At 40.4% G+C, this 18677-nt stretch overlaps 1 protein-coding gene across 2 annotated transcripts in view; it reads right to left on the minus strand.

Annotated features, from left to right (window-relative positions):
* The window catches only part of LOC117467021 (phospholipid-transporting ATPase IH-like), a 43614-nt gene extending 28215 nt beyond the window's left edge, over nt 1–15399 (minus strand). The window contains exons 1-3 of one of the 2 annotated variants that reach the window (XM_034110574.2): nt 14960–15399; nt 605–727; nt 272–361 (exon numbers count right to left, since the gene is read on the minus strand). In XM_034110574.2, coding sequence (XP_033966465.1) covers nt 272–361; nt 605–727; nt 14960–14998 — 252 coding nt within the window. In that variant the 5' untranslated portion in view covers nt 14999–15399. Of the gene's footprint in view, nt 1–271; nt 362–604; nt 728–1382; nt 1472–14959 lie in introns of those variants that run through there. The other variant, XM_071207065.1, reaches the window with a different exon arrangement.
* Nucleotides 15400–18677: the final 3278 nt, after the last annotated feature.

Genomic DNA, 18677 nt, shown 5'->3' on the forward strand with positions numbered 1-18677 from the left:
TGTACATTTGAACATTAACGTATTAAAAATGGGGCTATGTTCAGCTGTCAAATGCCTCCAGCTGCCATTAATATATCCTGATGCTAAGCCATGCACTTTCATTTTTAAGCAGGCCATTAAAAAGGGTAGGTATTCAGAAAATGAATGCATAAAATAGAACTAGTAATACATTGTTGGATAGTTTGTCTTTAACTAATGGACAGCTGGGAGAGTATTTCCTTTGTGTTCTAAGGTTGAATAAAATGATCACTGGTTTTAATGAAAATCTCACCTGGACCAGAAATATAACCAAGAAGTAGAAGTTAGCGATTCTTCTGAACTGCTCGAATAAATTCTTGGGGATGAAGTTCCAGAAGGTGTACTGTGGGACAGAGCGACAGAGTTATTCTCACGCACATAATATAAAAAAACAGAAAAAGGAAAAACAACAGCACGAGAGAAACGGTGACGCATAGCTTGACGAAAAACTAGCGAAGTGAAATGTGTCATCCTTAAAAACATGGCCACAAAAGAGATTACATGGTTGTCTCAATATAAGAGGAAGGAGCGGCATGATGATGAACAATGCTTCGGCTGTGACTCGGGGGGGCTGAGGCTCGCTCACCTTGGAGGAGAGGATGCGGTTGTCGGGGTAACGCTGAGGGATGTAGGCCTCAGCTCCCGGAGGAGGCTCTTTATGGCCGATGTACACCGTCCGACTGTCCACCCAGATCTCCTCCCCCACACACTGACGGAGAGAGAGATATATGTAGAGTTATAAATAGCAATACAGGTGGAGAGAGAAAAAAACGGGGTTAAATCACACTGTGTAGCCTTGGTGATGAGTTTCCTTACAACTCCTATTATTATTATTATTATTATTATTATTATGGAATATAACACCACTTATAGTTATTACACGTTGTCATCCATCATTTCAGACCTTACAATAAATCAAAACCATGCTTTTGTTCAATGGAGACTAGGGATGGGAATTTGAAAGCAAATGTATATTCGAATATTCGACCCCCCAAAAAACGGTTAACCGGTTAACCGAAATGTACATATCCTATATACAAAAACAAAAATTGGGTAAAAAACTTTTTCCCGAATTTTTTTTTTTCCATTTTTTTTTTTACCCAATTTTTTTTCAAGAATTTTTTAGAAATACATACATGTTCAAATAAGTGTAGAAACCAAGTCGAATTTGTCAAATGTATTGAACTGGTGATCACAGTTTGACAGCTATAGGCCTACAGCTTTCATGTGTGGAGGCCATTCACAATCAGGCTAGCTGTAGAGAAGACCCTCTCAGCTGGAACGGAGGTTGCGGGTATAGCAAAGTATAGCATGTATATAAGTTTAATTTGGCATAGTTTGACCTCTACACCACACTCACTAACCTGGTCGAAGTATTTCCACACATTACTCCTTTTTGACGCCATGTCTGTTGTATAGGACTCTTCTTAGAGTGTAAATAATTACCGGACTATGACTGGTAAAATGTTGAATACCGGCAAAACTAAATCTCTCCAGTCAAAATGTCTATGCACTTTGCCGCCACACACGGTTGCCAAGCAGCGCTTATTGTTGTTTAGGCTGGCCACTCATGTGTCGCGAGTGTTGACAGGGGGCGGGGGAGCACGCTCAACTGTTAGCGCCGGAACCTCGCAACGGCTGCGGAGCTCATTTGCGCCACATTTGTGCCTAAAATGAGGTTTGAGTCTGCGTGATCTGCGTGTAGGGAGGGGCAGCAGTCATATCATTGTCTAGAACTAGCTAGATCTGATGGATTTGGACATAAACGCGAGTGAAGTATAACCGGACACGAGAGAGAGAGAGATCAGCACCTGCAGCTCTGCCCGCTGTGAGGGGCCGGTGAGCAGAGCAAAACACACCTTTAGACGTCACCCAACACATTTAGCTATGGCATAGTCGTATATAAATACATTGAATTATTCAATTTGATAATATGTAATCAACTTAGGCATCACTCCCAAAAAAAAAATTAATAAAAATATTCATAACTCATATTCGAATACATGAATAATTATTCGAATACCTGAATCATTTCGAATATTCGATTAATCGTTCCCATCCCTAATGGAGACTTGCTTTTAATTGAGCTGCCCATACTCACACTACAGTATGCCTTTTTAGTCATGTATTCTGTACCTGCTGCTGTGTTTATTATTTCATTTATTTCATTACCTTTGCTTATTATGCCTGTTTTTAAATGCCTTTTTAATAATGTATTTATGCTGTATTTGTTCTTAAATGTCTTAATCTGTAAAGCACTTTGAATCGCCACGTGCTGAAAAGTGCTATATAAATAAAATTGCCTTGCCTTACAAGTACTGTGAAAATATATACATTTATAGTTTTTAATTATCTGATCTCTTGTTGATGTTGTTTTTTAAAAGATTACATATTATGATAATTTTCAGGTTTCATATGTGTATGTTGTGCGTCTACTCTGACATGTCTCCATGCTTTAATGTCCAAAAGCTCTTTATTTTCTCATACTGCCTGTGCTGCAGCACCTCTTTTCACCCTCTGTCTGAAACCAGAGCCCAGTCTGCTCTGATTGGTTAGCTTGCCAGCTCTGTTGTGATTGGTCAACCGCTTAGAGATGTCCCGCCTCTTAGCCTATCATGCACAATGTGTTGGAGTGCTAGCCAATAGAAACGTGAGTGTTACATAGTGATGTCACTGTTCTCAGCATTAACAACACTAATGCTGGAATAATTGATTAGATAATGAATTAGGTCATTTATCAAGCAAAGCCAAAAGTCCCTAGTTTCAGTTCTCAGCCCCTTTAAATATTGTATTATGATTATATAAGTACAGTGCAGTGTCTGCATGGCCAACTGTTTGGCTTGTGGTATTTCTATTTGCAGCTTTATCTTAAACCACTCATCCAAACAATTTCACACCCTACACTGAACTTCCTTGGGTCCTCAGCAAAGCCCACCAAGAGAGTAGAGTAACATGTACAGTTGTTGATACATATGAAGGAAAGACATACAGAAACTTAGATTTTAAACATTATCTTTTTCTTTAGGTTTTGGGCTATTGGTCAAACAAACCAACCACAATCAAAACTGAGATGGAAATACATCATATCTGTGGTTACAAATACGAAAACAAATCATAGTGATTTAGTTTTATAAGAAGTTGAGCCCAAAACAACATCTCATCAAATTCCTTACATATGTAATTTTTATTTTATTTTGTATGAATTAAGAATTAAGTCTATTAGGAAGTAGCCTAACTGTCATGGATGAGAAGTGCAGTCAAGAAACAAAACGTTACAACACGACTTTTAACTTCGACTTTTGCCGACAGCAGCCGACAGAAGGAAGAGTGTGTGTTTGTTGATGTGTGTACGTTGGATCGGCTCCGAGTCACACAAGCGTGGATTTGTCATTGATCTCTTTACTCCTTCCTGCAGGACTCTTCGTTCTGCATTACTCTCACCCACAGACACAAAACAACACGGTTGCTTTTACTATGATTCCTTGACAAAAATGTATGAAAGCACATTGGCTGGTGCATGCAAGCCTCCATCTCAGTCCATGTCTCATCTATACATCTAAGAAGCTCCCCGGGGAATAACAGTGTGCATTCTGGGAGTTTACCCCAAGGTGTCCTTCATTTAACAATATTGTGGAAATGGAGCTCTCAAAAGAAAAAACAAGAGTCAAGAGAGCACGGCGTTCGGCTGTTTGTTTCCATCTGGCTTCCTACATGGCTCTAATGCTTTTGCCAGAGCGGGCAGTGTGAGCCTTTGGCAGAGCAGCCGGCCTGACACAGCTCGAAGCTGAAGCGTTGACCATCAGAAAAAAGTTCTGGAACAAGCATTTCATGGGGAGCAGCGCTTCACTGCTTAAAATGTCCTCAACATTTTGGCGGAGGTGTCGTTAATCCCTGCCAAAGACCACATCTTTCATTGTTCACAAGTCTCCTCAGCAACCTTGTAGATTCAAACATGTTTTTTTAAAGCCGGAATAAACTTTGCTTTGAATCAAAACAAACATTATGTACTTACTAATGCAACTTGACGTGGTGAAATCAGCAATAAGAGAGTATTTGATGTTGAACCACAAGAGTGAAAAGCTCTGAGTCACGCATCTAAACTTATCCACAATGATCAACAGGCTTTGGCAGTAGGATATAAATAGAGTAACAGGACTTGAGACCCCTCCAACACATTAGGGGGAGAAACATGACCCGGAGAGATGCAGTGAAATGGAAAGAGAGCAAGATAATAAGACAGATAGAAAAAGAGCAGCTGATTGAAGAGGAGCGAGAAACAAGAGAAAACTTGTGACTGAAATGAAGACGATGCGAAATGAAAGTTTGTTGAGATAAAAAAGAAAGTGTTACAAAGTAAGATTTGGTTTTAGAATTCAAGTAAAAAAGGCTGTAATTTCAGAGATGTAAACTAGATGATTTAGCACTAGTTATTTTGGTAAAGCCCCTGTCACACTGTCCCGAAGTTGACACCCGATGGACACACGAATATGGAATTGTGAATTTCGCACGAAGATGGCCCCGAACCACACACGAAGGCAACATTTACATTACATTTAAGACATACAACTGCAACGAAAGTACCAAAAACAATTATGTTAAAGTACTATGATACTGTACTGATATCTTCAGACTTTGTTCTTTACTTTATCCGTCTTTATATGTAGAAAATATTACGTTTTCTCCGTAATGTTGTTTCCATAACAACAACAACTTCCTGTCAACTCTCCTTCAAAATAATATATATTATACTTTTTAGTTTCACAGAACACAAATTGGGTTATTTACATAATATGTTTACATGATTTTGTTGTGCAATAAAACAACCCATTCGTGAGGGCATCTTAAGCCATCGTATGACCGCCGGTGGAGTTTCTCAGGCTCCGGCAGCAACTTCGTGAGCGGTGGCAAAATCTTTGGCATGCCAAAAAATTGCAGAAGGACCTTGCGAAGGTTCATCTTCGTGTTGAATTCGTGTGTCCATTTTTTCCTTCGTAAACCATCGTGAGGGCATCTTGTTATCATCGGTGCCATCGGGCATTCGCCCCGATCAGAGTGAGGGCGAATGCACCGATGATAACACGAAGATGACACGACTTGACAAGATGCCCTCACGAGTGCCTTACGAAGTTGCCGCTCACGAAGTTGCTGCCGGAGCCTGAGAAACTCCACCGGTGGTCATACGATGGCTTAGATGCCCTCACAAATGGCCCGATGTTGCTACGATCACAGCCGAATTTGAACATTTCCTTTATCGTGTGTCCATCAGGTGTCAATTTCGGGACAGTGTGACAGGGGCTTTAAGGGTAACTAAATGTCATGCTCATAGGTCTCACAACTGTGTCAAAAATAACTTCCTCGGCTCTGTTCCCAATACATAAATTACCCTGCTTAACAATATGTTAGCCAGATATCCTATCCATACTTGTCTAGTTTAGAGGTTGTTGTGGACATTGTGATCTTTATACCAACACACCTTTATCATTTGTCAATCATTTGTATTTTTAATTGTTAATCCAATAATAAAAAGGGTTAAAAAAATACAGTTGAATAAAGTGCAGATTCAAATTAAACATATGCCAAAAGTTAAGAGTTTTTCGCATTTATTTTCCTGATGAATAACTGAGATGATTAATTGATTAACTGAATTCAGAGTAATTTTCTGTCCTTGTTATTATCATGATAACAATACATCATATCTACTCTGTTACACAACGACTTCTATTTCAAACATGTCTTCATCCTCTAGTCCCCGATCCGTCCTGTCATATTTCTATCTGCACTGTTTTCCCTCTTTTGTTCCCTCCATCTCCGGCAGTGTGTGTCACACTCTGACAGTGTGACAGTGGGAGAAAGACTCAGAGAGATTGCATTGTGGTTTGTAGTTATCTGATCATTAATCCTCACTGATCCGTATCAACCCCTGGTCCACTGTTCTCTCCTCACTCCGCCGCTCCATCAGACAAAGTGGCTGGCTGGTTGGTTGCGGGACATGGAAGCTTTGTCTTTATTAACACTGAAAAAGCCTCCGAGCTGCGAGGCTGGTCTTACATCACCATCCATCATCAAGTATCCCACCGCTGCAACTTCTCCTTTCATGTTTCTGGTTGTGCGCCGGATCTACGTTTTGAACTGTTTGAACTCTGGAATTGGGCCTTCATAAAGCTCAGTTGGTAGAACTTGAGGCCCATGAACTGGGGATGGTTCCCCAAGTGGATGACCTGGGTTCGGATCCGGCCTGGGATCATTTGTCACATGTAATCCTTTCTGTCTCCCCCCTTTAACAGTGTCACTTGAATAAAGGCATTGGTGGCCAGAAAATATCTTTTAAAAAAACACTCTGGATTCAACTAGGGCGGGGACATTTTTTACTATATCAAATATGTTTGACCAAATACCCCGATATCGATATTGCAACAATATTGTAGGCTTGACTATTGGTGCTTTCCTAACATATGTACAGAATGAGATGTTTGATGAATAATCATCAGTATACTATATATATATTTATATATATATAATGTCTAAAATATGAAACTTTGATCATATTATTATTTATTTTTCAATGATATTGAGAATAATGATGCACAAAGGATTGTTCCCTCCAATAAAATCCTATTGCAATTGCAATATTAGTCAAAAATAATTGCAATTAGTTATTTTCGTCCCAATCATGCAGCCCTAGTAAAGACAAATATGTAATATACAACAAAATTGCATCACTTTACGATATTACCACCTGTAAAACCAGGAAAAGACTACACAGTATCTACTGACATGTCAACAAAAAAATCAATATATTACCGAGCCTCACAGAAAAGAAACAGGTCTGCTAGTTTTAAGGTTTAGAGACACACACAACCTCTGTAGTTGTGACCTTTTCCCTGTGTTTCTACTAGGGATGGGAATTTGAAAGCAAATGTATATTCGAATATTCGACCCCCCAAAAAACGGTTAACCGGTTAACCGAAATGTTATCCTATATAAAAAAAAAAAAATCCGAATTTTTTTAGAAATACATACATGTTCAAATAAGTGTAGAAACCAAGTCAAATTTGTCAAATGTATTGAACTGGTGATCACAGTTTGACAGCTATAGGCCTACAGCTTTCATGTGTGGAGGCGATTCACAATCAGCCCAGCTGTAGAGAAGACCCGCTCAGCTGGAACGGAGGTTGCGGGTATAGCAAAGTATAGCATGTATATAAGTTTAATTTGGCATAGTTTGACCTCTACACCGCACTCACTAACCTGGTCGAAGTATTTCCACACATTACTCCTTTTTGACGCCATGTCTGTTGTGTAGGACTCTTCTTAGAGTGTAAATAATTACCGGACTAGGACTGGTAAAATGTTGAATAACGGCAAAACTAAATCTCTCCTGTCAAAATGTCCATGTACTTTGCCGCCACACACGGTTGCCAAGCAGCGCTTATTGTTGTTTAGGCTGGCCACTCATGTGTCGCGAGTGTTGACAGGGGGCGGGGGAGCACGCTCAACTGTTAGCCCGGAACCTCGCGACGGCTGCGGAGCTCATTTGTGCCACATTTGTGCCTAAAATGAGGTTTGAGTCTGCGTGATCTGCGTGTAGGCAGGGGCAGCAGCCATATCATTGTCTAGAACTAGCTAGATCTGATGGATTTGGACATAAACGCGAGTGAAGTATAACCGAACGAGAGAGAGAGATCAGCAGACGGCCAAAATCTGACAGCTGAAGCGCTAGCCAATCAAACCGCGTCTAAGCTGGGAGAGATATCCCGCCGTTCATTTCTATATTTCAAAAAAAGTCGGAGGAGAAACTAACTATCGCCGTAGCGAATCACCCGGTTTTGTATGACCAGACCCTCTTCACCTACCGGGATACAAACCGGAGGAACCAGGCATGGAGGGAGGTGGCAGAGACAGTGGGGGAAACTGGTAGGTTTTCGCCTGTTTGGGGAGTTTATATATATATTGCTCGCATAAAATCCCCGGGGGTTTTTGCTTTGTATGTCGGGGGCGGGAGATTCATGTGATTGGTTGTTGGCCGTGTTGCTTGAATAAAATCCCCAAGCTCCAGACACGCCCAGCTCCAAGCTATTTTTGGAGCTGTAGTGTGGACGCTCCGGAGCAAAACACACCTTTAGACGTCACCTAACACATTTAGCTATGGCATAGTCGTATATAAATACATTGAATTATTCAATTTGATAATATGTAATCAACTTAGGCATCACTCCCAAAAAAAAAATAAAAAAAAAAAAAATAATAATAATAAAAATATTCATAACTCATATTCGAATACCTGAATCATTTCGAATATTCGATTAATCGTTCCCATCCCTAGTTTCTACCGTAGCACTTTACAGAATTATGGATGTGAATATCTTCATCGTGGGAAAGCGACCCTTGACACTGACGATGCCATGATCTATCCCTATGGTGCAGCTCCTTTATGCCGCCGAGGTGTAATAAAAGGTATACACCATTAACTGGTCTGATTGAATGGTCATGTCTCATCCCTGCTCTACTGTACTGCCATGCTGTGCTGCCGGAGCACAGCGCATGTTGAGTAGCATCGCTCATTAACTCCCTGATCAAATGTCTCTGACTGAGCTCTTCCTTAATGAACTACTCATGTTAACTAGAGGAAGTGAAAACATACAAACCATTATATCACAACAACAGGATGTGGTATAATTAAGTCAATAGAGTACCATTCTGTTATGGGAGAAGATTAAATAACATTGGGAACAAATATCTCTGCTTTGCGAGCGTTTAAAAAGTGAATGCATGAAAGTTAGGGAAATTAAGCTCGTTGCTAAAGCTCTTTGCAAATTCACCCTTAACTGATATGTTAGTGTTCACTAAGTGGTTGATTTTTAGAGAACACTTCACTAAAAATTTGTTACAGTACACAAACTACTATTTATGAAAAATGAGTAGTGATAAATAATATTTACAACTATCATGTAAGGTGTAGCTGTGCCGTAGCTAACTGGGCTAGCTTACAAAGCTTATGTTAGCTCGCTAATATAAAGCTAGCAGGGTGGAGGTTAAAATCTGAAAACATCCTCAATATAGTGTATATATCTCACCTGACACGATATAAAATTCTGTTTAATTATGGGGTAAACGGAAAGGTTTTGAAGTCACATTTGATCAATATAACTCAAATGACAACACATGCTAATAACGATGGCAAACCGCCTAGCTGATTAGCGTTGGTAAAGTTAGCATAATCAGGTATTTCCCACTCATTCTAAATCAACTCTGAGACAAATAGTTCTCCATGTATTTACAAAAAAATTATATAATAACTACTTTTACAAATAATTGAACAGTTACATTTAAAATGCAATATCATTAGCAAGCCTTAACACTGTTATTTTTGGCAGTTGTTAGGACCAATTAAAAAATATTTCTATATATCTATTAATAGAAGCTGTGGAGTGTGTCGTAGCATTGAGCAAAGATAAAAGGAGCCGTGAGACCTTGATCAGCTGAAAGCAGGTCGGTTACCTGTTCAACATGCACTCACTGCTTCTCATTGCCATTAATCACCATAGCAACACAGTGCGAAGCAACAGACAGCTAAGCTAAAGCTGCACGTTCATAATGCATCATTAAGTGAAGACTGGAGATGAAACGTATGGGATTTACTCATACATTTAAAGCTGAAAAACTGGATTTGACAAGAGATTATAAAGCTTTAAGAGAAATGTATTATTAATGTATTAAGTATTTCTGTTCCAGACAATATCCTCGTGATCTTCCTTGAGCTTTTATTTGGTTCAACTTAGACTTTTTTAGACTGTATTCTCTGTGGACGATCCTTTTTTTGGAACAGGATGAAAGAGTAAACATCAAAAGCAGCAGTGAGGATGAAACTAATGATGATGCTATATGGGGGAAAGTGCCACAAAGGTGCAGACAAGAATCACATTATGTTGATTGGAAATAGAGATGTAGTGACCTTCAGACGGCAGATACCGCCTCAAACGCTTAATGACAAAACCCACAAGACCCCAGTGACGCAAATAATGAAGTACCTGCAGCAAAATCCAAGGATAAAAAACATGAAAAGATAACTATAAAATGACGACATTTGTATTCTGTTGTTGTCCCAGCTTCCGCTCCCACTTGACTTGCTGTGATCCAACTGTTACATAAGTCTTTAATCCAGCTGTGCTACTTCTCCTCTCCCCCTGCCTCTCTTCTCTCTCCTTTTCTCCCGCCACCGTAATCTGAATCCTAAAAAAAAAAACCTCTTCCTCATTTTATCTGTTTTCACACCGACAACATCCTAACACAGGCTTGAAACGGTGTCTTATAATTAAACCTCTTTGTCTGGGGTTGCGCTGCAGGAGAAAAATAAGTATTTTGATGCAGATGCTTTGCTGTCTCTCTGAAATCAGCAGGGAAAAGCTTTTCCCCAAACACAAAATCCTGTGTGTTTTTGTCACCTACAGCCCCTGTCTTTCTCCTGGTCTCTAAGGGGGGGCTGCAGCCAAGAATAGACTGCCCTTAACCGTTGGTAGCCGCTAATGTGGCAAACAGAGATCCAGCAGGTTGTGTTCTGCCTTTCAACACCAGCCGGGGGACTCAAAGAGCTGTAAAGTTGCTAGAAACCTTTCCAAAGCCCTTCAGCACGCCGGGACTTTGCTGGCAGCCATTTGATCAAAGAGAGACACGGCTGGCTTTTCCCTTTTATCTGCTGAGGTTGTGAGAGGTCTACGCAAGAATAGCAGTCATACATTCAAAGATAAGACGCAAAGCAGGGTGAGGACTGAGGGGGGGGGGGGGGGGGGGGGGGGGTAAGGTGAATCAAGCTGCAGACAAGAGAAGCAGTGGAAGATATTCATATTGTTTTGTGAAAGTGATAAGGTAAACTTTATAAATAAGAGAACATGTTGAAGCCCCTATAAGATAATGTGTATCTTTAATAAGACCAACGGCATCTTCCTTATCCAGATCCTGACCTCATGCATTTCTTACGCTTTGTGCCCGTCTGAGGCATCACACCGTGGCTATTATTATTATTATCAGGCGACAAATAGGCACCAGAGACAAGGGGGTGGACCCATATAACACACACACACACACACACACACACACACACACACACACACACGCACGCACGCACGCACGCACGCACGCACGCACGCACGCACGCACGCACACACACACACACACACAGGCACATACAGGATCTGTTCAAACCACATGAGATAATTTTTCAATTAAATCTAGTTAGGAAATAAAGTCGTCCTGTTATGTCCTGTTCCAGGTATCTGCTGAGATAGCAGAACAAAAGTACACACACATACACACACCTATTATACTGTATATCTTATTGCATGAAAGCTTAGCCATTATGTTATACCAAAAGACAAAACAAACAACATTTAAACTTCATGCGTTGAAAAACTCCATGACTTCGTATTTCTCTTCACAAAAACGATGTACTGAACTGTGCAGGCTCAATTCACTGGTAACTTTTCTTGGAACCGAAAAACAGGCTTATACGTTTTCCTTCTCATTATGAAGTCCTGGACTGAATGGAACTGAATAATTACAATTTATAAAAAAAGGTTACGCTCACTTCACAGTGACAGCTGAAGCACCAGATGGTCAAGATGAGGCTTTGACTATCAGACAACTCATAAAATTATCTCAAATAAAAAACAGAAATCTTGTTTGAACAGATGCCCTAGCAAACCATCTTCAAGTATCATACCGCCAATATTTTTTGGATGTCTAAAATGTATAGTTTACTTCCAGACTTATGCTTAACTAGATTTTCTCTTTTATTGCATTTCATTTTTGATAAACAGTGTTCCTTTACAAACATGTAGACACCTATTTTTTCACAAACCTGTGTATATTAAAGCCCTTTTTATTTGTAAAATTGTCCAGCTTGTTGTCCTTGTTCCTAGCTGTTTTGTCAATTTTTGTGCAACTTTATTTAGAGGAAAGCAATACACTCGAGTAAAACTCCTTGTATACACTTGGCTAATAAAGATTATTTTAAATAGTTTTTTTTATTTTGAATGTTTCCTTATTTTAGTGTCAAACATTGAATGCCTGTTTCCATCTTCATAATATTTGTAGGACACAAATGGCAACACTGGTAATAACTTTATGACAGTATCCTATCCCCCAAAAAGTATAATATCAAGAAATATACAAATGTACTCAATAAACAAAACCAATTACAAGCAAAGCAGAGTTTGCCTAGCTTGTGCAACACACGTGAAAAAGCCTTATTTCCTTCACACAAAAATAGTCCAAAACAGTTATAATAAAATAACAAAATAAGAAGAGAAAGGCTCATAAACTTGTCTGCTGGAGTAAAGTTATCAGAAGTACATCCTTTCGTGCCTGAGGAAGCTTTACTTTTTGAAATAGCAAAATAATTAAAGTATGTGAGGGTGGCTTCTTTTGGGCAGTGACCTTGAAGGGAGTTTATTGCTCTCTCTGTCCGGAGAAAAGGCCTCTTGCTGATCACATGTTAATCACCCTGCATGATGTAATGTGTGTTCTTCTATGTAGCCTCATTAAGGGAGCAGCTGTTCAGAATATGGCGGGGTTAATGGAGGGCAATACAAGCAATAAGACGTCCAGATATACATCAAACATCCCTCCAATTCTGAATCAATAACGGGATAATTGAATTAATGATTAATCCCTTGTCTACTTAACAGTGTTGCAGAGGGATGAGGAATAAGGGGCGTGTTCATTGACCCTCGCCTCCTTGTCCTCCTCCCCTCTTCTTCACCCGTGGATCTGATTTCCCCTGACATTAGTCCTGCGCACGCACGCACGCACCACAAACTCTCTCACTCACACCCACACACACACACACACACACACACACACACACACACACACACACACACACACACACACACACACACACACACACACACACACACACACACACACACACACACACACACACACACACACACACACACACACACACACACACACACAGATAGTTATCTCCCAGCACCTGAGGCAGGTGAGGTGAAGGGTCTCAGACTTGTAGCAGATGTGAGGACCCTCGGAGGTGCCCACTCTGATGATCATCACCAGACCTGTCACCTTGTCTCCCTGCAGACACTTCCTTCTCTAATTCAGCCGCCCCGCCAGCAGCTGCTTCCTGCTCCGGCTGACGAGCGGAGACTGCTGATGGCAGCGATGTGTGTGTGACACCAGAACAACCAGTAATGTAGTTACAGCTCACCGTCATCTGCTCTGTTAATATGTGGACATTTCCTGCCATTAGACAGATCTCTGATAACAAATAGTGATGAGGACGCTCGTGTTTTCTCTTGTGTTTTCTGCAGCTAGTTCAAAGCAAAGCGGCACACCCTGCTAACTTATATCTGTGGTGGACAGTAACTAAGTACATTTACTGAGGTACAATTTAAAGGTTCATGAGTTTGTCAATTTCTTGCAACTTTATGATTCTACTCCAATACATTGCTACTACACTGTATTATTGTTTTCACTTCATTTTCCTGATGTCTTGAGGTACTTTGAAGTTTGTGTTCCCAATGTCCCTTAATCAGTGGTAAAAAAAAAGTACATTTAATCAAGTAATGTACATAAATACAACTTTGAGGTACTTTACTTAAGTATGTATTTATCTGAAAGTTTCAGTTACTTTGAAGATTCAGATTAAAATTAATATTATAAAATATAGACAACAAATAATTGAACATGAATAGGTATAGGCTAAGATAAATAAAATGTTAAAACCTTGGGGAAATACAAGCTACCCAAAAGTGTATATAGTAAATAATAAGCCTTTTTTTTTTTTTTAAACGTTCAAATCTGAAAGCAGCACAAAGCATTTCTACTGTATTAAAACTTATTTTACTTTAATTAACTATTTGAGTACTTTATACTCCCCTGATTATTATCAATAGTATGCACTGGTCGAGACTCTTAACTGGTTAAAAGTTGATGACAGGATGATTGCTGCACTTGTACTTTGAAGATGGATAGTTCAATCATAAATAGTCCAATTAAAAATAAAAACAGGATTTAGAGTCACATGCCACCAAACAGGCAACAAAGAAACAAAAAGCTGGTTTTAACTCCCCAAGGCAAACATTATTTTCTTAAAACACAAAGTTGTATAGCGATGCAAATATGGAATTATTTACCTCTACTACATAACATCAACAAATAAATCAGTGTTTCAAATGAAAACATCTTTAAGGGATGCTATAAATATAAGGATTTGTATTTTTGCTTGGAACTATGTTGAGAAAGTCATTAGTGTAGGTTTTTACATACATTAAAGGCTTTTCTCTTATGCATGTCTTATGTTGGCCATCTCCACTGTTTATTACATGTTTTTAAATGTTGACCCCAGGACACCCTTGGTGCTTTATAATAAACCAAATAGTGAGAGTAACAACAACTTTAAAACCCTTCTAGTTTAACTTAGCAACTTATCTCTCTATCAGGCTGCACGGGAGTAAAAGCAAGTGTAAAACTGAGTACCAGCCAGGCCTCTGAGCTCTGTGAGTCCTGAGTGGGATTTATTTCCTCTGCAGAACCAGGGGAAGCCATGTGATTGTTGATAGTGTGTATTGCATATTGTAGCTCTCACGAAAGCAATTTAACTGGGCCAGCCAAGTTAATTTCTATTCTGCACATTCACCGGCCATCCCTGCATCTGTAGCCACTGGCACATTCCCCATTCAGCTCCACAAAAACACTGTAAAGCTCACAGCCAATGGCCTGCCAAAGCTTCTCAGTGAAATGTTTATCATTGCAGATGAGTGTCCATCACCCTGTGCGTGCACTCTCTGCCCTGTGAAGTCAGTGTGGTGCAAGTTAATGCACCGAAACAAATGTAATATGTATCATGCACTACAATACATCCATGCACCTGCAGACACACAGCTACAGTTGTGACAGTGTTGACAGAAGGGGCCCTTACGTATCTGCTGATGATGTTCCGGAGCTGGGTGAAGTCCATCCTTAAGACGGCTCCGGCGGCGACTAAACTGCAAAACGGAGACGCTCTCCTCTCCTCGGTTCTCTTCGTAAACGCTACCTAATTTGGATCTTTCCACCAGGATCCATCGCTCTCCACCTCTGCCGCCGCCACCGTGTCTGAGATAGCGAAGAGCAGCGGGCTCTCAGTCGGCTCTTCTGATTTGCATGGCATCCCCGGGAAGAGCCATGCAGAGATCGAGCGAACACACCGACCCAACGCCGCGCTGCTGGCTACATCTCCGGGGGAATTTCACCGACCTCCAAACGTCTGGGCGGTGATCCCGGTTACTCCTCAGTTGTTTAACTGTGTTATTCTGGCAGGAGACGGTCCCTCATGGAGGCTGTGTGTGTCCTGTGTTACAGCGGTGGCCCTGTCGGTGTAGCGGCAACACTCACCCGTCAGATGACTACGCTGCGCATGCGCACTGGGGTTGTCCCTCACCTCGATTGGAGTACATCTGAATACTGCACTGGATGATCACACACACACATGCTTCAATCAAGTCATGTCAAAAGATCTGAGAAAAACTACAGAAGTCATAATATGACTTTAATGTTGTTTATTTATATTCTTATTTTAAATACTGTAAGCTAATATTCATTCAGTGGGTGGGAACAGTACTCAAATCGTGTAGGCTAACTCTAACCCTTCTCTTGCGTTTGGGGTCAAAAGTGACCGAGTGACTTTGTTTTTTATCATAAATATTGTGTTTTTCATCCAATTGCCTCAACACCTTATATTATCCTCCACACTAGGCCTCTGAACATTATACAATTGATGATCACCATTTGCATTGATTTTGTTGTGATTTATTCAACAGTGAAACACCCATGATGTCTTTGGTCAGAATTGACCGCCATAGAATGAATGGGTATGAGTGTATTATGTTCAACCTGCAGATGGAAAACATCTCCTCACACACACACACACACACACACACACACACACACACACACACACACACACACACACACACACACACACACACACACACACACACACACACACACACACACACACGCACGCACGCACGCACACACACACACACACACACACACAAATACACTTACACGTGTAAGTAAAAGTACAAATTGAAATACTCAAGTAAAGTACAAGTCCCTCAGATTTGTACTTGCAGTAGTCGAGTAAATGTACTAAGTTACTTTACACCACAGGCCTCAGTATAGTAAACCAAACGATTCTATCACAAGGCGAATACCTGCATTAAAATTGCAGTGACATATAACTAAAAGTACAGATATAATATCTGCCAAATATATTTAATAAGTAAAGGTAAAGTCCCCACAATGCAGGCAAAAGTACTACAACAAATATTTGATTTTTAATACTGATGCATCAACATGAAAGCAGCAATTTAATACTGTATCTGGCAAAGGTTGAAGTGATTCTGCATGTTTTATGTACTGCTGGTGGTTTGATTTACTGCATAACAATGCAACATATTCTATATGCTGAATCTCAATCTAATGCTGTATCTTTAGTTGTCAGATAAATACAGGGGAGGGGTAGAAAGTACACTGTTTACCTCTCAAATTAAGTGGAGATCAGGGGGGTATACTGCGAAGCAGGATTTTCGCTTAGCCGGCTAAATTCAGGGAAAACTCCGGCTTTCCGGTCATCCGAAGCTGGTTCTCTTTTTAGCAGGCTAGATCTCCATGGTAATATATGCTAAGCAGCTAACCTGGTCGGGACCAGGTTAGGTTGCAGGCTAAGAGCTCAACTCAGTGAAAGCACCGCCTCCTGACCAATCAGAGCTCAGTGTGCGGAGTTTAAAGCGATCAAGTCATATTACAGGAGAAAGGAAATACAGAAAAACTGCCGTCGCAGGAAAGACGGCCGGCAAATATCACCGACTGTGTGAACGTGAACATGAATAGAATATCACCTCCATCTTCAGAGCAATCTGACTATTATAACATTAGCGTTAAGAAAGCTTACTGAAATATCGGCCACAACATAAGTAACCGGATCAGAGTACATTAAGTACAGTCCGCGGCATATCACTTCATAATGTATCATATATCTCCTGATCTGAGTCAGCTGAGCCGTATCTGGCCGTGCAACACTCACAGTGTCACATACTGTATGCAGAAGTATTATTTTAAGCAACACATAAGTTGACGAAACACTCGAGACAAATGTAATTGAAGTCAGATCGTGTTTTAGACGGGCAGTGATATCATAAACCTGTTAATGTACGCATTCAAACACTTTTTCTTTTGCCAGCTGTATTCACCTTGCAGGTGCAGCTCTGTGGCTTTGATCCTGGATAAAGTGTTTAAGTCATGGATGTTTAAAGTTTAACTTCTTCATTTTTGACTAGTATTAAAGTCCACTTTTCATTCAGGAAGTATGACGCTGCGCTGTCAGTACGCTTCTCCATGTTTGTGATTGGTCGAATGCTCCAGATACCACCCCTTTCATGTGAACGCGCACCAAGCTAGATAGGACACGGCTGGCTTGAGCGATCCACTTGATAACCAGCGTCGTAGTACAGTTTAGCGAGAGCGCGTATGTTTTGGATTAGGCCAACCGGCTAACTCAAACATATCCAGGTTAGGTTGAACCAGCTTCGTAGTATAGGCCCCAGGTGGAATAAAATGATACTCAAGTAAAGTGCACGCACCTCAGTTATGTACTAAAGTGCAGAACTGAAATGTTCAGATGTGCCCAATGTCTTTCAGGTATAACTCTTTGACATTATATTGTGCTGTCACACTTCTATAAATATGATATACATCGACCAATCAACATGACAGTATATTTAGGCAGAGACATTTCACATGCTCTAAATGCCAGCAGCATGTTTCCATAACATACTCTGACACACACACACACACACACACACACACACACACACACACACACACACACACACACACACACACACACACACACACACACACACACACACACACACACACACACACACACACACACACACACACACACACACACACAAATACACACTTACACGATGACATCAACTCAAAGTAATAGCTTGCAGTAAACAAACACACTGTGTTCGGATGCTCTTTGGTATCACTTTATATTATGGCTTTCTTAAATTACATTACGAACATCATTTTTCGAAGAAATATTAAAAATTATCATAGCATTACTAAAGTAAACATGGTAAAGGACCGAAAAACAACAAGTCTTCAGACAGAACAGATGAGTTAACAAAATAAGCAAAGATCAAGTCAAAGCTTACAGTCTTTGTTATGTGACAGCAACTGTAATCCTGCCATTGTTCAATCAGAATCAGAATACCTTTTTATTATGTGAAACCTTACAAAACCCAACAGGAAAAAAAACTGAAAATCTAAATGTGTCTCCATCTAAGAGGATCCTCAGTCCGCAGGTGGACAGGTTGTAATGTCGGCCCCAGACAATTCATTTAAGGCGTTATGACTTTCAATTAGCACAGACTTTATTAATAATGCATAGAGCACTTTAAGCTGTGACCTACTAAGGCTCTACGCTGCTGTTTACCTCCCTGAAGACGGGGCACTTAGAGTCTAAGGAGGAGTCCGCCTCAGTGGACACATTACACCACGCTCTTTGTTTATGTGCTGTCACAATTACATGCATGTTGTGTTTTATGTCATGTTGTGGAGATAGGAGGGCCTCTTAT

The sequence above is a fragment of the Pseudochaenichthys georgianus genome, chromosome 21 (genome assembly GCF_902827115.2).
Source record: "Pseudochaenichthys georgianus chromosome 21, fPseGeo1.2, whole genome shotgun sequence".
In the NCBI taxonomy this organism is placed as follows: domain Eukaryota; kingdom Metazoa; phylum Chordata; class Actinopteri; order Perciformes; family Channichthyidae; genus Pseudochaenichthys; species Pseudochaenichthys georgianus.